This window comes from Pelodiscus sinensis, chromosome 18 (assembly GCF_052426305.1).
Source record: "Pelodiscus sinensis isolate ZL-2025 chromosome 18, ASM5242630v1, whole genome shotgun sequence".
Taxonomy (NCBI): domain Eukaryota; kingdom Metazoa; phylum Chordata; order Testudines; family Trionychidae; genus Pelodiscus; species Pelodiscus sinensis.
In genome coordinates, this window is record NC_143069.1 from 9,523,514 (window position 1) to 9,548,680 (window position 25,167).

Genomic DNA, 25,167 nt, shown 5'->3' on the forward strand with positions numbered 1-25,167 from the left:
ATGTTCCAGCTCATGAAGAAAGAAGACTGAAGACAGAAGGTTGGAGAACTTATTATGCCCCCTGTTTATGAAATTTGGCTTCTGAATATGAATATATATAACTCAAGGGTGCTTTAGACAAAATGCCTCATGATATAATTTTAAAGTTAATTTATGCTGAAAATGTGCATTCTATTTTACACATGCATCGTGTGACATTAGAAATATTAAGTGTGGATCTGTTTATAATTCTATATAAGCTAATAATGTCCATTAGTGATATTCCAGAAATATAATAGCCCGAATGCTCATGATTTACACCTGTTTTGTTTTTCTTGTGAACCTGGATTGTGGTTGGTGATGTTAGCATAGGTAGCTGGACCACCTGATCATGGAGCCCATTTTGTACATGATGCTTTTACTCTCATGGTAACAAAAAAATTGAACTGAACAAAAATAATTCCAGACCTGGGAAAAAGAGATTTAAAGGGGAGATCCAAACAATAGTCATAGTGGGCTGGTGCCAGAGACCCCTATTTATCACCCAAGATGCCTATTGAAAATATTTAAGACTAAAAAGGGGAAAGGATCAGGCCCAAGCTAGGAGGCTCTCCAATGAGAGAGTTAATTAGAGCAACTGTTAGGGTAAGAATTTGCATGTAACAAATTTATTAATGTATTAGGGGTAGCTGGCTTGATTTGTTTACTATAATCGGCCTCTTTTCAATTGCTAACACTTAAATCCTGCATTCAATGTTTAATAAAAACAATTTTGCTGATTATCAAGCACAGTGTAAACAATTGTTACCTAAGCGGGAACAACCACTGTGAATCTTTGTCTGATAAAGAGAGTTAATCTTCATATTTTCCCAGTGTAAAACTTTCACATAAAGGAAGATAACTTTATTAGGGTTTTGGTCCTATTTAGGGTGGTGTTCCTGGGTGCTGACAATTCCCTGTACTGAAGCCCTTCCAGAGCTGAGATGGTTCAATGTTTGTGTTACTATGCTAGGAGGTGGTGACCCGAACTTTATGCCTTGACTGGGAAAACCAGAGCTTCTAGCCTACCAGGACAGGGCTGTGGGGCATACCAGAGGGTATCATGGAATCATAGAGCTGGAAAAGACCTCAGAAGGTTATCAAGTCCAGTCCCCTACCCGAAGCAGGACCAATCCTAACTAAATCAACCCGGCCAGGGCTTTGACAAGCTGAGACACCTCTAGGGATGAAGAATCCACTACTTCCCAAGGTAACCCATCCTAGTGCTTCACCACTCTCCTAGTGAAATAGTTTTTCCTAATATCCAACCTGGACCTCTCTCACCGCAACTTGAGACCATTGCTCCTTGTTCTGCCATCTGTCACTACTGAGAACAGCCTCTCTCCATCCTCTTTGGAAGCTCCCTTCAGGAAGTTGAAGGCTGCTATGAAATCCCCACTCACTCTTCGCTTCTGCAGACTAAATAGATCCAAATCCCTCAGCCTCTCCTCATAAGTCGTATGCTCCAGCCCCCTAAACATTTTGGTTGCCCTCCGCTGGACCCTCTCCAATGCGTCCACATCCTTTTTGTAGTGGGGGACCCAGAACTGGACGCAATACTCCATATGTGGCCTCACCAGAGCCGAATACATGGGAATAATGACATCTCTGGATCTGCTGGCAATGCTCCTCTTTATGCAACCTAATATGCCATTAGCCTTCTTGGCTACAAGTGCACACTGTTGACTCATATCCAGCTTCTCATCCACTGTAATCCCCAGCTACTTTTCTGCAGAACTACTACTTAGCTGGTTTGTCCCCAGCCTGTAACAATACTTGGGATTCTTCCGTCCCAAGTGCAGGACTCGACACTTGTCCTTCTTGAACCTCATCATATTTCTTGTGGCCCAATCCTCCAATTTGTCTGTGTCACTCTGGACCCTATCTCTGCCCTTAGGCCTGTCTACCTCTCTCCCTAGCTTAGTATCATCCGCAAACTTGCTGAGGGTGCAATCAATCCCCTCATCCAGGTCATTAATAAAGATATTGAACAAAACTGGTCCTAGAACCGAACCTTGGGGCACTCTCCTAGAAACCTACCACCATCCTGACATTGAGCCGTTGATCACTACCTGTAGGTAGGTGGGCTTAGTGGTATCACCAGCACACGGGCTGACACTCTCAAGGAGCCCCTATGATTAAACACAGCACAGTCACCTATTTACCATCATTTCTGATCTTGTTCTTGGTGAGGATGTTTCTGGGTCTGAGTTCCTGACCAGTGGCTCCTGGGCTTGGGTCAGCTCTTGACAGGCAAATTGGGGTTTCTCGTCTGCTATCCTCACTCTGGTTTTCTGTATAGAATCAGTAGAGTAGAGACATTAGCACATTTCTGTTTTTTTTTATTTTCTTCAGGCATTATGGGATTGTTATATGCCATTAGCATCCCTTTGTTTCAGTGCATTTCAAAAAGACATGAGTCAAGGAGGAAAAATCCCAATTAACTCTTAATTCTATTCCTGAAAAAGAGTAGACCATTAAAACCAACTCATCTGTGTACTATTTTTCCATTGCTCATAGACTTGAAGGCCAGAAGAGATCAATCATTCACATTACCACCACTCGTCAGAATTTTATTTTATTAAGCAATTCCTCTATTTTCTCAGCACCTTTTCCTGTAACATCACAGAAGGAGCCCTGCATCTTCAGGACTAGACTGATCTCACTCTTATCCACGTGAGTGGAGGGAGCAGGAAAAATGCTCTATTACTGCCCATGAGAACTGGGATAATAGCTCAGCACCAAAGAAAGAAGAGAGAAGAGAAGCAGGTTTGCTATCTCACAGTGAGGGGGGGAGGCACACTAGTGCTGGTCAATGTGTTTTAAAGATGAAAAACTTTCCACTGATACAGGTGTGGAAAATGATCAACGTATGTCCCACTAGAAAAGGGAAAGGAAAGGCTTTGGTGACACATTTTACTGTGGCAGCTGGGATTGTGTGTCTGGGAATGTTTGATCCTTTGTTTCCTTGATTGCCTTTGATCAGCCTCCCCCAGTGTGGCTAAGGAGGAGGTAGGCCTGACCTAGGTGAGCACACTTTAAAAGCCAGAGGTAAAGTGACCAGGGGAGAGAAGTGGATAGGGGGCTGCAGACAGGAGAGTTAAAGAGGGAGTTTGACAGAGTGAGTCCTAGTATGGTTAGGAAGACCTTCAATACCTGTGCCAGCACTGTTTATGTTGCCTCCATCTGAGCCTATAGTCAGATCATCTGAGCATGGATGCCTCTACCCAGTTCCTGCTGTGTAGTGGTCGTGGTACATGTAGGTACCAATGACATAGGGAAGGGTAGGAGAGATGTCCTGGAGGTCAAATTTAGGTTTCTAGGAAAGAGACTGAAATCCAGGACCTCTATGGTGGCATTCTTGGAAATGCTTCCAGTTCCACACGCAGGGCCAGGTAGGCAGGCAGCGCTTCAGAGTCTCAATGTGTGGATGAGACAATTGTGTAGGGAAGAGGGGTTTGGATTTATTAGCAACTGGGGACACTTTTGAGAGAGGGGGAGCCTATACAGGAAGGATGGGCTCCACCTAAACCAGGGTGAACCCAGAATGCTGGCATTAAATATTAAAAAGGCAGTAGAGCAGTTTTTAAACTAAGAGATGGGGGAAAGCCGATTGGTGCGGAGATGCACGTAAATCGGAGGGAGATTTCTCTTAGAGGAGGATCCATTGATAGAGATTCTCTAAGCTGTGGTCAGAAAGAGAGGAGGGGAGAGGGCAAACCATGGGCCAGAGCAGACAAACAACTGCATACAAAGGAATCCAATGCATCAGGGAAAGGCAGACAAATAAGCAGTGGCAAATTTTTAATGTGCTTCTACACAAATGCTAGGAGTCTGACTAATAAGATGGGTGAACTAGAGTACCTCGAATTAAAGGAGGAGGTTGACATAATAGGCATCACTGAAACCTGGTGGAATGAGGAAAATCTGTGGGACACAATCATATCGGGATATACAATATATCGAAAGGATATAGCAGGCCGGGTGGGTGGCGGAGTGGCACTGTATGTGAAAGATAATGTAGAATAAAATGAAATAAATATATTAAATGAATCAACATGTTCAATAGAATCACTATGGATAGTAATTCCATGCTCCAATAATAAGAAATTAGCATCAGGGATATATTACCGACCACCTGACCAGGACAGCGATACTGACATTGAAATGCTGAGGGAGATTAGAGAAGCTACCAAAATAAAGAACTCTCTAATAACGGGGGATTTTAATTATCCCCATATTGATTGGATACATGTCATCTCAGGAAGAGAAGCGGAGATAAAATTTCTCAATGGCTTAAATGACTGCTTCTCGGAGCAGATGGTGCAGGAACCCACAAGGGGAGAGGCAATTCTCGATTTAGTCCTGAGTGGAGTGCAGGATCAGGTCCAGGAAATAACCGTTACAGGACCGCTTGGGAATAGTGACCATAATATAATAACATTCAACATTCCTGTGGTGGGAAGAACACCTCAGCAGTCCAGCACTCTGGCATTTAATCTTAAAAAGGGGAATTACACAAAAATGAGGAGGTTAGTTAAACAGAAATTAAAAGGCACAGGGACTAGAGCCAAATCCCTGAAAGCTGCATGGAAACTTTTTAAAGACACCATAATAGAGGCCCAACTTAAATGTATACCCCAAATTAAAAAACACAGCAAGAGGCCTAAAAAAGAGTCACCGTGGCTTAACCACCATGTAAAAGAAGCAGTGACAGATAAAAAGATATCTTTTAAGAAGTGGAAGTCCAATCCTAGTGAGATAAATAGAAAGGAACATAAACACTGTCAAATCATGTGTAAAAAATGTAATAAGAAAAGCAAAAAAAGATTTTGAGGAACAGCTAGCCAAAAACACAAAAAGAAATAACAAAATGTTTTTGAAGTACATTAGAAGCAGGAAGCCTGCTAAAAAACCTGTGGGTCCCCTAGATGATCAAACTATAAAAGGAGCAATCAAGGACGATGAAGCCATTGCAGAGAAAATGATTTCTTTGCTTCAGTCTTCACGGCTGAGGACATTGGGGAGATTCCTGAATCTGCACTGTCCTTTGTGTGTGATGAATCTGAGAAACTGTCCCGGATTGAAGTGTCATTAGAGGAGGTTTTGGAACAAATAGAAAAACTTAATGTTAACAAAACTCCGGGACCGGATGGCATTCATCCAAGAGATCTAAAAGAACTCAAATGGGAAATTGCTTAACTATTATCTGTGGTTTGTAACCTATCCCTTAAATCGGCTTCTGTACCTAACGAACGGAAGGTAGCCAACGTGACACCAATATTTAAAAAGGGCTCTAGAGGCAATCCGGGCAATTACAGACCTGTAAGTCTAACTTCGGTACCAGGCAAATTGGTCTAAACAATAGTAAAGAATAAAATTGTGAAGTATGTAGAAGAACATAATTTGTTGGACAAAGTCAACATGGTTTCTGTAAAGGGAAATCCTGTCTTACTAATCTGTTGGAGTTCTTTGAAGGGGTTAACAAAAATGCGGACAAGGGAGATCCAGTAGATATAGTATACTTGGATTTTCAGAAAGCCTTTGATAAGGTCCCTCACCAAAGGCTCTCATGTAAATTACATGGCCATGGGATAAGAGGGAAGGTCCTTTCTTGGATTGAGAACTGGTTAAAAGACAGGAAAGAAAGGGTAGGAATTAATGGTAAATTTTCAGAATGGAGAGGGGTAACTAGTGGTGTCCCCCAAGGGTCAGTCCTGGGACCAATCCTTTTCAACTTATTCATAAATGATCTGGAGAAAGGGGTAAGCAGTGAGGTGGTAAAGTTTGCAGATGATACCAAACTGTTTAGGATAGTCAAGACAGAAGCAGACTGCGAGGGACTCCAAGAAGATCTCACCAAACTGAGTGATTGGGCAATAAAATGGCAAATGAAATTTAATGTGGATAAGTGTAAAGTGATGCACATTAGGAAAAATAACCCCAACTATATGTACAGTATGATGAGGGCTAATTTGGCTATGACAAACCAGGAAAGAGATCTTGGAGTTATCGTGGACAGTTCTCTGAAAATTTCCACACAGTGTGCAGTGGCGGTCAACAAGGCAAATAGGATACTAGGAATTATTAACAAAGGGGTAGAAAATAAAACACAGAATATCTTACTGCCCCTGTATAAAACTATGGTACGCCCACATCTTGAATACTGTGTACAGATGTGGTTTCCTCACCTCAAAAAAGGTATTTTGGTCTTGGAAAGGGTTCAGAAAAGGGCAACTAAAATGATTAGGGGTTTGGAACGGGTCCCATATGAGGAGAGGTTAAAGCAACTGGGACTTTTCAGTTTAGAAAAGAGGAGACTGAGGAGGGATGTGATAGAGGTCTATAAAATCATGAGTGGTGTGGAGAGGGCTGATAAAGAAAAGTTATTTATTAGTTCCCTAAATAGAAGAACTAGAGAACACCAAATGAAATTAATGAGTAGGAGGTTTAAAACTAATAAAAGAAAGTTCTTCACACAGCGTGTAGTCAACCTGTGGAACTCCTTGCCAGAGGAGGCTGTGAAGGCTAGGACTATAACAGAGTTTAAAGAGAGGCTAGATAATTTCATGGAAGTTAGGTCCATAAAAGGCTATTAGCCAGGGGATAAAATGGTGTCCTTGGCCTCTGTTTGTCAGAGGCTGAAGAGGGATGGCAGGAGACAAATTGCTTGATCACTGTCTTCAGTCCACCCTCTCTGGGGCACCTGGTGCAGGCCACTGTCGGCAGACAGGATACTGGCCTAGATGGACCTTTGGTCTGACTCAGTACAGCCGTTCTGATGTTCTTATGGCACAGTGTGGTGGCCATTTTTATTTTAATGAAGCCAGGGATATTTAAATCCCTGCTTCATAGACTATGTCGGGTAGCCTATTTTACATGCTTCTGTCGGCAGAGGCATGTAGTCTAGACATACTCATAGAGACTTGGTTAGATAATACACATGACTGGAATATTGGTATAGAAGGGTACAGCTTACTCAGGAAGCATATGTGGGGGGAAAAATGGTGGAGGTATTACCTTATATATTACAAATTCATATAATTGCACCGAGGTAGAGATGGATGAAGGAATAGACTTGTTGAGTAGGTTAAAAACAGTTAAAAGCAAGGATGATGTCATGCTAAGGATCTACTATAGACCACATACCCACTCAGAAGAGGTGGATGATGCTTTTCTTAAACAACTAACAAAATCATCCAAAGCGTAGGGTTTGGTGATGATCAGGGAATTCAAATATCCAGACATCTGTTGGGAAACTAACACATCATTATTGAACTACATGGGAGACAATTTTTTATTTCAGAAGACTGAGAAAGCTGCTGGGGAGGAAGCTGTTCTAGATTTGATTTACCTCCCCCCCCCCCTTTCCCTCTCCTCCATCCCCCTTCTGTTCTGAAATTTGATTTGTCCTTTTCATATGTGTTCATTTTTTTAATTGTATTCTTTGGTATATATGGTTGTGACAATTTTCTTCCACTATTTGATCTGAGGAAGTGGGTCTGGCCCACGAAAGCTCATCACCTATTAAACCATCTTGTTAGTCTACATAGTCCTGTTTTTTGTATAGGAAAGAGTACTGCAAAAAGGGACCTTGGGGTCATAGTGGACCATAAAGTAAATATGAGTCAGGAGTGTGACACTGTTGCAAAAAAAAGCAAATATGGGATGCATTAATGGGTGTGTTGTGAGCAAGACTCCAGAAGCCATTCTTCTGCTCTACTCAGTGCTGATTAGGCCTCAATAGGAGTATTGTGTCCAGTTCCGGGTACCACATTTCAAGAAAGATGTGGAGAAATGGGAAAAGATCCTAGAGAACAGCAACAAAAATTATTAAAGGTCTAGAGAATATGAACTATGAGGGAAGACTGAAAGAATTGGGCTTGTTTAGTTTGAAAAAGAGAAGACTGAGAGGGGACATGATAGTGGTTTTCAGGTATTTAAAATGGTGTCCCAAGGGGGAGGGAGAAAAAAAATTCTCCTTCACCTTAGGTGATAGGATAAGAAGCAAGGGGCTTAAGCTGCTGCAAGGAGATTTAGACTGGACATTAGGGAAAACTTCCTGCCTGTCAGAGTGGTTAAACACTGGAATAAATTGCTGAGGGAGGTTGTGGAATCTTCAGCACTAGGGATATTTAAGAGTAAGATAAACACCTGTCTGGGATGATCTAGTCAGTGCTTTATCTGCCATGAGGGCAGGGGACTAGACTCGATCTCTTGAGGTCTCTTCCAGTTCTAGGAATTAGAGTTCCATGATTTTATTTTCTCAGCAACATTACCGGCAACATCAGCAACAAACATCTTAGCATTTGAATCTTCAAGCAAACAGACAGACAGACAGACAGACAGACAGACTAAAGCTCAGCACACAGGTTTTTTTTCAGGCAACAAGCAAGTAACCCCCGAACATGAACATATATATTACAGACAGCGACTTACCTCTTGGGTCCTGTAATTGCTTCTCCTTTACCTGGAGAACTCTCTCATGCAACACCCTTTTAGTTGCCCCTGTTTGAAAAGCGAACACATCACAGAATCAGATGTGCATCTTCAGAACGAGGCTGAGCTCACTCACATCCTTGTAAGTGGAGAAAGCAGGAAAAATACCCTATACATGAGGACTGGTATTGTAGCAGAGCACCAAAGAAAAGAGATGGGGAGAAGCTATTTTGCTATCTCTCACGGCACGCCTTCAGTGCAGGGCAAAACTTGAATTCAGTTATGCAACTTCAACTATGCTGGTTACATTGCTGAAGTTGAAATAAGTTTAATTTGGCTTTTGGCGCTGACTACATAGCAGGAAATTGAAGAAAGAACACTCTTTCTCCAACTTCCCTTACTCCGCATGAAAGCAAGGTTACAGGAGCCACCTTAAGAAGTCCTTCAGTTTCACATTATTTTGAAATAAAGGCTTGCTGTCTAGATGTGCACTATGATATTTCTAAATAACCTCAGTTATTCCAAAATAAGACAGCTGTGCAGATGTGCCCTCTGTGATGTGGGGAGTCACACTCATGCTGGTCAATGTGTTCTGAGGATGAAAAGTGCCCATATCTTTCCATGGAGCTAAGTGTGGAAAACGATCAACCTCTGTCCCACTGGGAAAGGGGAAGGAAAGACTTTGGCAGGCACATGTGGGAATAGGGGAAGACATGGTCAAGAGGAGACTGTCAGGCAGAGAGCAGGGGCAGACATCTCTGCCCAATGCTCTGCCGTGATCCTTGCAGAGCAGAGAAATGATAGAGTGCAGCACATGGGGTTTCATAATGGTCCTATCCCAAGTATCATGTATGACTTGGACAGGCAAAAATAGCCCTTAGTCCCTGGGGCAGTAGGAAACATGGTCCAATTGCAGAGACCGGTGCTAGAAGGGGAAATGTCTCAGCACAGACCAATGGGATGAAGTGGTACCTTCTGGTATCTCTCACCCCTTGGCTAGGAACCAATACTAGTGTCCAGATAGCTACCACTACTCATATCAAAAAAATTTTCTGGCAGGTGATTACTCTGTTTTAAAATCAGGTCCATGCACTTGAGCTACACTGAGGTGAGGCTGTATTCAGTCCTCAGCAAAGCTGCCTGTGACTCTAGGATCCAGTGAGGGGAGGACTGGGACCATTTTGAAATAATATTAGATGCAGGAGATGATGAGTTTTGCACATATTCACCACTGACCTCCTCAAGTCCTATTCCTGATACTCCAGAAGCTTAATGGCCCAGTGCCCAAGGTAACTATCTATGAATGGGGTTTTTTTATTTGTTTTCTGGTAAGCCTGGATTGTACTTGGCCATGCCAACATATGTGGCCAGGACACTTGATGATGGAACTCATTTTGGATCTGCTACTTTTCAACTCAAGGAGAGACAAATCTGAACTGAACACTAAGAATTCCCACCTTGGGCAAAAAGCATATCAAGGTGCAGGAAGAGCCAAAAAATACTTGTAATGGGCAGACATCAGGGAACCACTTTTTATCACTCAGCATACCCTCTGGAAACATCTAAGACGTAAGGAGGGGGAAGGAATGAGCTCAAGCTCAGTGGCTGCTTTGCTGGTGAAAGAGAAGATTAGAATGACTGTTAGGGTAACAGTTTGCATGTGACAAGTTTCTTAGAGTATTAGAATTAGCTGGTGTCTTTTGTTTACTTTGGAATAGTAATTGTTTTCATATGTCTTATTTCACTTAAAATCATATAAATCCATTTTTTTATACTTAAGAAAAACACATTTCTTTACTGTCAAGCTCAGTGTAAATAATTGTTTCCTGGGGAGAGGAGAAGCAACCACTACATGTAATTCTGTTTCATTGATAAAGGGGACACATCCTATGTGCTTTCTCTTTGTAAAGCTTATACAGAGTAAGACAGTTTATTGAGTGTTTGGCTCTGTTTTGTGTTGGAAATGATTTATAGTGTAGCCCTCCCACAGCTGAGCTGGTACAATGAAGCTGTGTGTCTGCAGGGGGGCGGTGACCACAAATCTGTGTCTTGGGTGGGGAGACCAGAACTTGTGACCCAGCAGGACAGGGTGGTCGGGTGCCCCAGATACCAGGTAGGTGGGTTCAATGGTATGACCAGTACATTGGGTGTCAGTTTCAAGGGGCCCTTGTGATCGAATTCATCATGGTCATCTACTTACCATCATTTCTGATAAAGGTGTTCCTGGGGGTGAGTTCTGGGATCCTGGGAGTTTGGGATGTTTCTCGTGCATTAGCCTCATTCTGGTTTCCTGCATGGTTACAATACATTAGAGACATTTGTGTAGTAACCATTCCCTCTTGTTTGGTGTTTGGGTCCAGCCTTCTTGCAACTGTTATATTAAATGTATGGAGTCATTTTCTTCATTAACACCCTTTGGGTCTGACTAGACTATAAGCCTCTTTCAAAAGAGAACGTCTAGATTGCAACCACTTTTTTCTAAGAAGCGATCCAGGCAGTCTGGATGCTCTCTTTCAAAAAAGCCCTGTTTGCTTTCAAGAACACCTTTTTTTTGAAAGAGCTCTTTTGAAAAAAGGCATTGTTCCTTGTAAAATGAGGTTTGAAACACCCCAGTGCAGAACCGTGAGGGTGCAGAGAGCAGATATTCCAGCCATAATGACTTTGGTCAAAAGGGGAAGTAGCCTCACATGGGGATGGGGAGAAGAAGCCTCATTCCTACGCTGGAGGGCTGGAAGAGACATCCCTCCTGACACCTGGGAAAACAGACTTTAGTGCAGGGCAGTGGGAGTGGCCTGGTGGGTAAAACCCGGCAGTTTCCTACCAACTGTCTTAAATTGGGCCCTTCTTTCCCAGTATAATGTAGAAGAGCTCAGTGGTTACCAGAACTTTTTATATCTCCTGGTATCTCTCAAGCCTGGTCTAGGAAAAATTACTAGTGTCCAGAGAGCTGCCACTACTAATCTCCCAGGAACAGAGACTTTAATATTGACTCAGGGACAGGGAATGGGACATTTATTTTAAAGTGACTTGTTCCACGACTCTCACCTTGTCTCTCAAAAGGTTTCTTGTTTTCTTGGACGATGCCTTTTAGCATATTTAGGTCAAATTCTTTCTCTTCATCTAAAAGAAAAGAAAATCTCTTTACTCTTTTTATAATCTTTATTGTTTATATAAATCACAGTTCTTAATAGAACAAACGCCTGCTGCTCAAGCAGGATTAGCTGCTGTAATTGACAAGATAAGTGATGGGAGCTGAAGATTCTCAGCATCTTTGTCACTAAGCTATAAGATTTTTCCTGGCAGGTGATTGGTCCCTTTTAAAATCTGGTGCATGGACTTGAGCTACACCAAGATGAGGCTGTATTCAGTCATCAGTGAAGGTGCCTGTGACTCTTGGATCCAGTGAGAGGAGATCTGGAACTACGTTGATATAGTATTGAATGCAGGGGATATTGGATGATGAGTTTTGAAAATGGCCTGTTCAGCAAAGTTAGTGAGCAGCTGGCCCAGAAACCAGCCTGGAACTGACAGGAACCAGTATTAGGAACTGAATGGGGCACATGATGTGATTCTGATGATGAAACTGGTCTTGCGGCATGAGCAGCTGCTGAAAGAATTCTTTGGGCTATTTGTGGAGGAGCTTTTTGATGCTGATCTACAGCAAAACAGCCCTCCATGGAAACAGCATCAGACACAGATGAGTGAGAAAATCCTCTTCAATCTGGCAAGCTTTTTACACCACTTTTGCGTGTATTAATATGGGAATTGACTGATTTCTGCTCTGCACACCAATGCATTGGATATTAGAAAACCCACATAACATCATATATTTGTTAATGGGATACTGAAGGCCAGAACCTTCATGACTTACACAGCCCCACTTCTACACCATCACAATCCCGTAGAATTCCAAATGGGGACCAGTAAATGTAAACAATAAAAGAAATACAAAAACCTGACTTTTATCCCACTGCATTGCTTTTCCAATTCACAGGTGTTAACATGCCAACTGAGAAGGATGAACTATGCAGTGGGAGATGGGAAGAGTTTCATGATAATTCAATTCTGATAAATATATTTCATTCATGCCATTTACTCCCAAATATGAAAGAGGGTCGCAACTGAGTCCAGAAAAGCGCCAGGAAGGAAAGGGGATGTCTCTGGAGTTAAGTATTTGTATGTGTCCCTAACAGCCTGTATATGAAGCTTTAAGAGATATTAAGACATGCGGTCACTGCCTCTTATTCACTCCTGGGAGGCCCAGTTGATTGGAGCCAACTGCTGGTTTGCTCTGCCCTCTGCCCCCTTCCTCCTTGGATGTGACAGCTCACTTTGCCACAGAGCTATCTTGAAAAACTTAAAAAACCACAATCCATCTTTCAAACATCATTGGCCCCACTCCTTTAATCTGTAGAGAGGGCTATTGCTTGGAGGGTGGCAGAGTAAAAACACCCAGCTCTTTGATACAAAAGATGAGGTAAAACTGTAGGGTAGGAAGTGGGGAGGAGAATCTTTGGGGGGAAATAGCTCACAAAAGAGGACACACAAGAAAAAAGTGACTTACCTCTTGTAACAGCTGTTCTTTGAGATGTGTTGCTTATGTCCATTCCACCCAGGTGTGCATGCAGCGCGTGCAAGGGTTCCAGAGGTATTTCCCTCAGCAATACTCGTTGGGCCATCCAGGGAGCCCTTTGGAGTGGTGCCGCCATATTGGCGCATATATACCCCTGCAGGACTTCCACCTCCTCAGTTCCTTCTTGCCAGAATCCTCCAGTGAAGGGGAGGTGGGTGGGATTTGGAATGGACATGAGCAACACATCTTAAAGAACAACAGTTAAGAGAAGTAAATAACCGTTTTTTTCTTGGGTGCTTGCCCATGTCCATTTGAGTTAGATGACTCCCTAGCTTTACCACAGGAGACGGGATGAGAGACTAATCTGCTTATGAGCCTTGTGAGGACAAGATTAAGGTCCCAGGGTGGTAAAGGTTGATGAACATGTGAGTACAGCCTATCCACCCCTTTGAGGAATTACTTAACCATCACATTTGCAAACACCATCCTGCCTCTTTTGCCTGAGCAAAACATTGCAATGGCTGCTAAGCGGACCTGCAAAGATTATGTGGAAGGGCCTTGCTGCCTAAGGTGTAGGAGGTAGTCTAGAATGAGAGGGATGGGAGCCTTCATGGGTTCCATGACTCCTGTGAAACCCACAGGGAGAAGTGTCCCCCTTAGCCAAGTATGTGATTCTAGTGCAGGATTTCCTGCTCTCTAATAGAACCCTCCTCACTGCTTCTGAGCAGAGGTATTCAGCCCCCTGCTAACTACAAAGCTTCCCTGTTGTGAGGTGGAAGGATGACAGGTTCCCGAATCTGCACCCTCCTTTGTGGGTGATGAATCTGAGGAACTGTCCTGGATTGAAGTGTCATTAGAGGAGGTTTTGGAACAAATAGAAAAACTTAATGTTAACAAATCTCCGAGACCGGATGGCATTCATCCAAGGGTTCTAAAAGAACTCAAATGGGAAATTGCTGAGCTATTATCTGTGGTTTGTAACCTATGCTTTAAATCGGCTTCCGTACCTAATGACTGGAAGATAGCCAACGTGACACCAATATTTAAAAAGGGCTCTCGAGGCGATCCTGGCAATTACAGACTGGTAAGTCTAACTTCAGTACCGGGCAAATTAGTCGAAACAATAGTAAAAAATAAAATTGTGAAGCATGTAGAAGAACATAATTTGTTGGACAAAAGTCAACATGGTTTCTGTAAAGGGAAATCCTGTCTTACTAATCTATTAGGGTATGTCTACACTACCCCGCTAGTTCGAACTAGCGGGGTAATGTAGGCATACCGCACTTGCAAATGAAGCCCGGGATTTGAATTGTTCCACGAGGCGTACAGATAGTGTGGAATGGCTTGCTAGTTCGAACTATCTAGCCCGTGCCACGTGTAGGCGCGCAGCACGGGGTTCTAACAAGCCAGCATTTAAAAATGGCACCGGCCGGCTTATGCAAATGAAGCCCGGGAAATTCAAATCCCGGGCTTCATTTGCAAGTGCGGTATGCCTACATTACCCCGCTAGTTCGAACTAGGGTGGTAGTGTAGACATACCCTTAGAGTTCTTTGAAGGGGTTAACAAACATGCGGATAAGGGGGAACCAGTAGATATAGTATACTTGGATTTTCAGAAAGCCTTTGATAAGGTCCCTCACCAAAGGCTCTTGTGTAAATTACATGGCCATGGGATAAGAGGGAAGGTCCTTTCTTGGATTGAGAACTGGTTAAAAGACAGGAAACAAAGGGTAGAAATAAATGGTAAATTTTCAGATTGGAGAGGGGTAACTAGTGGTGTACCCCAAGGGTCAGTCCTGGGACCAATCCTTTTCAACTTATTCATAAATGATCTGGAGAAAGGGGTAAGCAGTGAGGTGGTAAAGTTTGCGGATGATACCAAACTATTTAGGATAGTCAAGACAGAAGCAGACTGTGAGGGACTCCAAGAAGATCTCACCAAACTCAGTGATTGGGCAGCAAAATGGCAAATGAAATTTAATGTGGATAAGTGTAAAGAAATGCACATTGGGAAAAATAACCCCAACTATACATACAGTATGATGGGGGCTAATTTGGCTATGCCAAATCAGGAAAGAGATCTTGGAGTTATTGTGGACAGTTCTCTGAAAACTTCCACAAAGTGTGCAGTGACGGTCAAAAAGGCAAATAGGATGCTAGGAATTATTAGGAAAGGGATAGAAAATAAGACACAGAATATCTTACTGCTCCTGTATAAAACTATGGTACACCCACATCTGGAATACTGTGTACAGATGTGGTCTCCTCACCTCAAAAAAGATATTTTGGCCTTGGAAAGGGTTCAGAAAAGGGCAACTATAATGATTAGGGGTTTGGAACGGGTCCATATGAGGAGAGGTTAAAACGACTGGGACTTTTCAGTTTAGAAAAGAGGAGACTGAGGGGGGATATGATAGAGGTCTATAAAATCATGAGTGGTGTGGAGAGGGCTGATAAAGAAAAGTTATTTATTAGTTCCCATAATAGAAGAACTAGAGGACACCAAATGAAATTAAGGGGTAGCAGGTTTAAAACGAATAAAAGGAAGTTCTTCACACAGCGTGTAGTCAACCTGTGGAACTCCTTGCCAGAGGAGGCTGTGAAGGCTAGGACTATAATAGAGTTTAAAGAGAAGCTAGATAATTTCATGGAGGTTAGATCCATAAAAGGCTATTAGCCAGGGGATAAAATGGTGTCCTTGGCCTCTGTTTGTCAGAGGCTGTAGAGAGATGGCAGGAGACAAATTGCTTGATCATTGTCTTCGGTCCACACTCTCTGGGGCACCTGGTGCTGGCCACTGTCGGTAGACAGGATACTGGGCTAGAAGGACCTTTGGTCTGACCCAGTACGGCCGTTCTTATGTTCTTAGGTTTGGGTGGTATAAGTGCTCTTCACCAGATCTTTAGTAATTAGGCCTGGTACTAGCAGCAACACCATTGGTTTCTCTCCTGCTAGGTCCGAGAGCATGGTTATGTAACTTTTATCTGGCACTGAAGGATTACTTGGCCATCCATTTACATTTAGGTAAATGAAGATCTCATTTTTAGAAACTTATGATGTGAATTAGGAAGCTGAGTGTAAAATGATGACAGACAGAGGTAGGTGATGAGTGAGGAAAGAAGAAAAGAAGATACATGGTGTGTGTGTGCACAAAAGATCATGAACAGACATTGTCCTCTCTGTCTGTCCCTCTCCTCATACCCTCTTTTTCAAGGTAGACACAGAGCTATCATTCCTGAGGTTTAAAAATAAAATTAATCTTTCTGTCTTCTGTTTCTTAGTGCAGGTTGTACCTCCCTGGCCTGGCACCCTTGGGACCTGGTCCTGGATAAGGGATTTTCCCAGCCCAGGGGATGTCATTTCTGGCCCCCCTGCCACAGCTCCCTTCAGCCCTGGCCTGCCTTGGTGGCCTCCTGGATGGCTCCCCACCTGCTGCCTGCCCCGCTGACCAGGTGACCCCTCTGGGCAGCTACCACTGCTGCAGGTCCTAGCCACGGCTCCAATCCTGCCAGGCAGCCATGCACTATTCTGGCTTCTGACCCTGCCTGCTGGGCCACTTCTGCTGTTGCAGTTCACAACCCCACCAGGCAGCAATGCATTGGCTCTCCCAGCCACACCAGAAAGCCTCACCAGTAGCTCGCTATGGGCAGCCAGCTGCTCTGCCTTCCCCACAGTACAACCTGCTGCTGGCCCTCCACAGAGACTTTCTGGTCCTATAATATCCGTGCCGGACCACGGATGTTCCTGGACCAGAAAGTCCCAGTCTAAAGAGTATTAACCTGTAGTTACAATTTTATTTTTCTAAGTGATAGTTTCAGCACTTACCCTTACCATTTCTTCTGCTTCTCATGTCTGAGTTGGTTTTCTGCTCTGTTGACTCAATCAACACCACCCTCTGAAGTCAATACACAGTAAACATGTTAACATATATTTCTTGTAAAAATCTCATGTTAATGAAGTATTAGGAATGAAAAATTTGGACCAGAATTTTCAGAGAATTCCAAACACTAAGTATGAATAAACATCACACACTTTTATTAAACTACAGTTAAGAGTATAAACATGTACCAATAACTGAGTGAGCAGGAGGAAGATATTTAACACAACCTTATATAAAAATAATTGAAAACTGGGAGTTTCTGTGTAAAATGTACCTGTCCTATCACAGAGTTCAGCATCTAAATCTATACTGGAGGGCTGTGTCTAGACTGCATCCCTTTTTCATAAAAGGGATGCAAATTAGACATATCGCAATTGCTAATGAAGTGGGGATTTAAATCCCCCCCTTCATTAGCATAAAAATGGCTGCCGCTTTTTTTCGGCTCGGAGCTTTGCCGGAAAAAACCACCAGTCTAGACGCGGATCTTTCGGAAAATAAAGCCTTTTCTGAAAGATCCGCGTCTAGACTGGCGCTTTTCTCCAGCAAAGCTCCGTGCCGGAAAAAAGCGGCAGCCATTTTTATGCTAATGAAGCGGGGGGGATTTAAATCCCCGCTTCATTAGCAATTGCGATATGTCTAATTTGCATCCCTTTTATGAAAAAGGGATGCAGTCTAGACACAGCCGAGGATTCTAAATCTATGCTGCCAGGACCCACATATGTAAACATTTCCATCACATAACCATCTTCATATACTGTAGGCATAGAGAAAATGATCAAAGTTTCAAACTGGGAGTTTATATTAAAACATCCTTTTTTATTTTAAGTGGGCAGGAATTGCTGGCAAAATGCATCGTGTGCATTCAGAGAGTGAGGTTTTGTTGGTTCCCCACATACTTGCTAATTAGACCAGAAATCAGAGTAAATTTCTTACCATAAACTTCTATTTTACTCTTTCAAGATTTTGTAGACTAAATCAGGACAGTTCCCTTTTTATTTCTTACCTCCAAGCATGGATAATATATTATTGTAAACTAGAAGATGGACCTGACATTGCTCGGGTACTTTAGGGCAGAAAGCTGGGAGAGTGGGGGCTGTAGGAGTCAGGATTGAGGGGTGAAAGGGTCTCTGGATAGAGTGTTGGGGTGCAGGAGTCAGGGCAGGGGGTTGGGAGGTGGGGGAAGGGCTCAAGGCAGAGTGTGGGGGTGCAGGAGTAACGACACGGGGTCGGAAAGTGTGGGAGGCTCAGGACAGGGATTTGGTGGATGTGGGGGGACAGGGTGTGGGGATACAGTAGTCAGAGCAGAGACTTGGGAAGTGTGCGGGGGTGGGATGTGAGGGAGCAGGGTTTGGGAGGCTGTTCTGCCTGGATGATAGCTTCTCTCCATGACAGGCCATAGCATCAGGGATCGCACTGCCTGGCTGATGATCCCTAGAGCTGATGCCCTCCTGTGGTCATTCTGGAATAGAACTATCCCTGCTATAAGGGAAACAACTGGATTCCAGGCACATCCCATTCCCAGGGCACAACAAACCCTTAGCAGCTTTCATTTGTGATTCAGTGGAAGGTGCGTACCAGCTGCAGTGGTCCTAGTTCTTACCAGATAGGAGTTCTTGGACAAACAGACTCACAGACAGAGGGACGGTCAGACAGACTATAGATACATATATAGTAAATAAATAGGTCAAAAAGCGACAGACCCAAATATTTCAAAAAGCAACAAATTGTGTAAAAAATCCATGAAAATACTGAAACAGAGACCAACAATCCTACCTTGTGGGAGAACATCTCTCTGCATCAGTTCTGCCGGGGAGTGGAATGTTTCCCCTTCCCACAGTAACTCATACACAGCACAGCCAGAGCGCAGTGCCTGTGGACTTTACTCAAGTTTCTGCTCATAATTCCGATAAGGGCTTATCTCTGCTTCCAGGCACTCCCAAACATGGGGGAATGGTGTGGCCTCCCTCCTAGACAGCAGGAATGAGTTCTTTCCACGTGCCATCGGGGGCAAAGAACACTCTGTTTCCCCTCTCCCTTGCTTGCTGTGTGTTGGGCTTGTTCTGAGGCTGATGTAAAAGGAAAACAACAGACTCATGGATCAGTCTCTTCATACACCCTACACTTCAGAGCCACATGGACGCTTGCACTGCAGCGTCTGATCTTTGCTTGTTCCACCAAAGGAAGAATAGGGGGCAGGGTGAAGAGATTCTTGTCACCCTCTATGCTTTTCGTGCTTCTACAGAATGCCTAGGCTCTTTCTGGCCATGAATCATTGTGTGTCCAGTGAAAGCAGTTGTGTTGTACCCAGAAGCTTTACTGCGTGAAACGAGATGACCTGATACAAGTGACTGGTGGCTGCTGAATATCACACTGACGGCTTTCTGCTCTGCTTCTAATCTACCCTATTGTTCCTTTAAAGCCCTCTGCTAAAGCATGAGATAACCAAACTGAGTTACAACAGCATGAGATTGAAACAGAAATTTCTGAACAGCTGAGGGTGTTCTAAGTTGCACGCAGCAGTGTGGGGAGGGTGACTGCAAAGGATGTTACTTAAGATTTTATTGCATACATTCCTTATTGCTTGTGAGATATCTAGAGCACAAAAAATGAAAACTATAATCCCGACTTGACACACTGCTGCAATAAATCGATGCACAAAACAAGTTATTATAATCATAATGCATAATTTGGCAAATTTGGAGTTTCTATTTTATTTACATGATATAAATGTATTATACCTCAACCCCATTATTTCTTTTCTCCACATAGATTCTGGCTCTTTAGCTAAAGAAGTTACATTTGTTACATAAGTCTTGATAGAGAACAAAGGTGATTTCTTTCAAGAGAAATCTGCCTTTTTCATCTTTAAATATATTCCTTAGGACCTGTTGTGGATGGGTGGGTGCCAGATATTGCTGCTTTATGCTCAGTTTTGTGGTTAACAATCGGTGTGTCATTCAGGACAAATCTGGGGACACGATGAAGTCTGGGATAATTAGATTTACTGATATATAATGTAAATATTTTATGAGTGTTAAATGTGTTTGTAATGGTTGTTATACTCTACTGACCAAAAATAAATTTGAATGACTGATAATGAATATGGCTGGTCACATTGTTTTATTTGCCTCCTGGTGTCTGAATATTCAGAATCCCAAACGGACACATGTTACAGATTTTCTCTAAAGTCCCATGAAGGTAGAAATCTTTCTTTAAAATGATGAAACTTTCCTCAGTCCAGGAGTTGGAACTTCAAGAATAATGGAAAATATGAGAGGACTTATAATAAATCCCGAGAGATGACCATTCTGCATTGGCTCCCTTTATTGCCAAGGCACCAAAGCCTCAGGCTGTCTGCAGTATGGGCACTATACCTACTCTACCAGGGCAAATGGAAATGAGGTTTTGTCTCAAATTGATGATCCCCACCAACTATTGCTTTTAATAGGGACAAAAGAGGTCACTCTCAGGATAGATGGCTGTGTGTAAACTAAGTCCTTTTCATATTTGTTCATTTTTTTAATTGTATCCTTTGGTATATATGGTTGTGACTACTTTCTTCCACTATTTGATCTGATGAAGTGGGTCTGGCCCACGAAAGCTCATCATCTAATAAACCATCTTGTTAGTCTTTAAAGTGCTACATTGTCCTGCATTTTGCTTAAGCCTCACTAAGACTGTGTCTAAACTACATCCCTTTTCCTGAAAAAGGGATGTAAATTAAATACTTTGAAATTGCAAATGAAGCCGGGATTTAAATTCCCCATGCTTCATTTGCATGATGGCAGATGTGGTTTTTTGAAATGGGGCTTTTTGAAAGAAAAACAGCTGTTTAGACAGGGATCAATCAAAAATAAAACCCTTTTTCGAAAGATATGGTACTCCTCATTTTTTGCCAAGTACAGGATTTTTCGAAAAAGGGTTTTATTTTTGACCGATCCCTGTCTAAACAGCCATTTTTCTTTCAAAAAGCCATGTTTTGAAAAAATCCTGCAACTGCCATTATGCAAATGAAGCATGGGAAATTTAAATACTGGCTTCATTTGCAATTTCAAAATGTCTAATTTACATCCCTTTTTTGAGAAGAGGGATGTAGTTTAGACACAGTCTTAGTCACTCAGTAAGGACTGTCCATACAGAAGTGTTCAAGGCACATTCAAATGATTTGAAAACAAAAACATGTTTTTTATGATTTTGCTTCAGGAAATGAAATTACCAAATTAAATCAACTCATTGTGTAGCCAATGAACAATTCCAATGGATTTATTTACAAGTTAAAAGTTGCTCATTTTATTTCTAATGATCATTTGATATGCTAAAGCCAGAATATTACAAACTCAGTTGGCAAATATAAAATTATTATAGCACTTAGAACTTGGAATTTTTCCATTCAAGACCATGATGTGATTTTTACATACATTTCCCAAAGTTATCTCTTAACTGGAGACTAAAAATGGAAATGTGTGTGTGTGTGTGTGTGTGTGTGTGTGTGTGTGTGTGAGAGAGAGAGAGAGAGAGAGGGAGAGAGAGAGAGAGAGAGAGAGAGAGGGAAGAGGGAAGAGGGAGAGGTGGAGAAGGAAAGATTTCATTTTCAATTTCAATAATTTTTTGACATGAAAAAATGTTGCCAAAATCAATAAGGTAGTGGCTGTCAGGCACCAGCTTTTATACAGGACTCAGTAACACATTTCCCCTCCTTCACTTGCCAAGATGCAATTGGGTGGGGTCTGAGAGCTGTCAAGGGTATGGTAAATGAAAGAGAAAGTGTCCAAGGGTGTGGTGCTGCTGAGCACTGGTGTACAACAGCTCTGGTGCAGTTGGGAATTATTGGCTTTAAAATCAGTGTGCCCTCACCTTTGTCATACAGGGATATCTGATGCCACACTATCTATTTTACACTATAGTCCCATTCTGATTGTTATACATATGTAATGCAGAAGTTCCTGTGACTCTTTTGTTCATCTCAAAGACATTGCAGCCTTCTTTGAATTGAAAATGTGACCTTGTACATTTAAACTGTTTTTAGAGTTCAGTTAGAGGAGTCTCATTGATTTCAATGGGTTCAGGATAAGGCTTACAATGAAGAACTATCCCTTGCATTGTGGTGAGATGCTCAGTCCTCCAATATGTGCAGGGTAAAATATTGGCAACGTAGCCTATGTGAACTGAGTGCCTATATATGGTCCCTGCTCTATCACTGATTGTCGTGTGTAGGAAGGATGTGGTAAGGAGATTGTGGACCCCTCATTTTTGTCCTTACCTCAGAACCTAAGGGGGGAGGGGCAAAAAATCCATTAATTCAAGAACCCCAGAAAATTAAATCTATGGGAAGACCTGAATCCCAGTCCTCACCCCTGCCATAAAAAAAATTAAACCTTTTGTGTTGACATAAATTAATATTTTATTTAAATGAAGTTTGATAAACTAACATGACAAAGTTAAAATGTTTAATCTGTTTAATAATTTAAATTAAGCCATTCTCCCAAGCTGCAGCACTAGGAAAATAGTTTGGGTGTAATTATGTAATTAACAGTGAGTTTCCATTAGAAAGGGTTGCATTGAGCTAGGTTGGTTGATGTGCCAAAAAGTTTGAGAACCACTGGTCTATGTTTGCAAATTGATTCTTTAACTATTTTCTCCATTATGTTTCTACTCAGTCAGCTGCTTCAGTATTACAGGATGCATTTAATCAGCCTTGTTTACTTCAAGACATCTAATCTGGCCACAAATTTTAACTTTCCCTACTTTAGCTTCTTCTGACCCTGCCTTATTTTCACTGGCATTCACTACATTATATGTACATCATCAACAACTTTCTTAGTGAAAACCAAACCAAAGATGTCATTAAGCATCTCTAAAAGCGGCGAGGAGTCCTGTGGCACCTTATAGACTAACTGAAGTGTAGGAGCATAAGCTTTCGTGGGCTTTGCCCACGAAAGCTTATGCTCCTACACTTCAGTTAGTCTATAAGGTGCCACAGGACTCCTCGCCGCTTTTGCAGATCCAGACTAACACGGCTACCCCTCTGATATTAAGCATCTCTGTCATTTCTGCATTTTCTGTTAATATTCTTTTTCACTCATTGAGTAATGGCCCTATCCTTTTCTTAGGTTTCCAATTCCTTTTAATGTATTTATAGAATGTTACCTTGTTGCCCTTTATGTCTGTATCTACTTTGATCTCGTTTAGTGCCCTGGGCTTTCTAATTTTGTCCTTGCACACTTGTGGGTTCTTTTTTATATATATATTCATGTTTTTTAACTTGGCCTAGCCTCCATTTTTGTAGTATTCGTCTTAGAAAAAAATAGATAATTCAAGAGCTCCTGGTTAAGCCAGGGTTGTTTCTTGTGATACTTCCTATCTTTCCTGTACAGTGGGATAGTTTACTCTTGTGCCCTTACTATTGTTGCTTTGAGAAACTGTCAACTGTTCCTCCCCCCCCCCCCCCTTAGACTTGCTTCACACTGGATCTTACCTACCAATTCTCAGGTTTGTAAAGTCTGCCTCCTTGAAATCCCCTTTTCCGTTTTTTCTCTCTACTTCCATTCCTTAAAATCATGAAATCTATCACTTCATGGTAACTTTCACCCAAGCTACCTTCCAATTTCAAATTCTCAACCAGTTCCTCCCTATTTGTCAAAATCAAATCTAAAACAGCTTCCCCTCACAGTAGCTTTCTCTGCTTTCTGAAAGTATATATCCAATATATTCCAAGAACTTGTTGGATAATCTGTGCCCTGCGCTGTTGTTTTCCCAACAGATAGTCTGGGTAATTGACTTTCCCCATCTCGACCAATTCCTGCATTATGGATGATTTTGTTGCTGATTGAAAGAAACCTTATCCATGTCTTCTTAATGGTTAGGTGATCTCTTTCACTACCATCACATCACTCTTGTTTTTTACCCTTTTATCCTTACACAAAGACTCTTAACAAATCTCTTGTCTATATCCATTTCAATCTCAGTCCAAGTATGCATTCTTAATATATAAGGCCTCACCTCCCTTTTCCAAGACTGTCCTTTCCAAGCAAGCTGTTTCCCACTTGAGCACTTCAAGTGCAGAAGGTGGGGGCCTGCATAAGACTTTAAAATACCCTGCCACTAAAGGCTTCTATTTAAAAACTCCCCAGTGTCACTGATTCCCTGAACTTGGATTGGTATTGCTGCTTCCACCCAAATGCAAAAACTCTTTTTGGAACTGGAAGACACTTGTGGGGTACCCTCAATCTCTTTAGCCCTTCATCCAGAGAGAGATGGAAAAAAACCCTATATTTTTTCTTAGCTGGCTCTGCAGTCTTAGGCAGATGCATACAGAGGCCCCTCCCTTCTAGGACACAGGAATCAGATCATGGCCTTAAAAAAGGTAGAGGGAGGAGGTGTTGCCTTATATATTAAGAATGTATATACTTTTTATCACATAAAAGGTGATTTTTATGAACGAAACAAAGAAACATACTTGGTAAAAGATAACCTGGATGCTTGGTGTTACAAAACAACTAAAAAAAAGAGAGATCAAACCACAGAGAATTGCTTCCCTGGGATTCAGTCTAAAAGTTGCAGGATTTGGGTAGAGGCATCAATGGTTATGTTGTCTGTCAGGATACAGGCACACACAGAGAAAATAAAAGGTTGCATCAAGCATTCAGGCTGGGCCTGGGGAGTTTTTTCTTTCTTGAGTAATTTCAGCAGCACTAGAAGTGGAGAATACTGTGTATATACATGACTACCATCTTTTGTTTCTAATTCCAAGCAGATTATGGCCTAATTCCCTTCATAGATCCAACCTCACAAAGGCTGTTCATGAGTTCCCAGGATATGAAGAAAGTCTTTGAAATTTTTGCACTGAAATCCATATGTGGAGGGAATCTCATCTGGGCCCACATTTCTGCATATTTAAAGAAAAAGACCAGATGAGTATTCTTATCTGTTTGAAGGGCTGGAATAAAATACATCCTGACCACTCAAAATAAAGTCATCAGCTCCCAAACTCCCCTAGAAGATAGTTAATTTCCCAAACTCCAGATAATTAAATCCCCAAGCAGATTGTGAAGAGTTGCAAAACAATCTCACAAAACTGGTGACCGAGCAACAAAATGGCAGATGAAATTAAATTATGAAAAATGCAAATTAATGCAGATTAGAAAAACATAATCCCAAATGTGCATCTACAATGATAGGGTCTCAATCAGCTGTTACCACAACAAAAAAACAAAAAAGGAGAGAGAGAGAGATCTTGGAGTCATTGTAGATAGTAGTC

The 25,167-nt window shown here is 42.1% G+C and overlaps 1 protein-coding gene across 1 annotated transcript in view; it reads right to left on the minus strand.

Moving 5' to 3' along the window:
- LOC142823418 (uncharacterized) overlaps nucleotides 1–18,905 on the minus strand; it is a 58,210-nt gene extending 39,305 nt beyond the window's left edge. The window contains exons 1-6 of the mRNA XM_089770395.1: nucleotides 18,684–18,905; nucleotides 16,856–16,925; nucleotides 11,503–11,577; nucleotides 10,658–10,747; nucleotides 8,458–8,526; nucleotides 2,184–2,312 (exon numbers count right to left, since the gene is read on the minus strand). Of these exons, the coding sequence (XP_089626521.1) occupies nucleotides 2,184–2,312; nucleotides 8,458–8,526; nucleotides 10,658–10,747; nucleotides 11,503–11,577; nucleotides 16,856–16,925; nucleotides 18,684–18,698 (448 nt within the window). The 5' untranslated portion in view covers nucleotides 18,699–18,905. The remainder of the gene's footprint in view (nucleotides 1–2,183; nucleotides 2,313–8,457; nucleotides 8,527–10,657; nucleotides 10,748–11,502; nucleotides 11,578–16,855; nucleotides 16,926–18,683) is intronic.
- Between the last annotated feature and the right edge of the window lie 6,262 nt (nucleotides 18,906–25,167).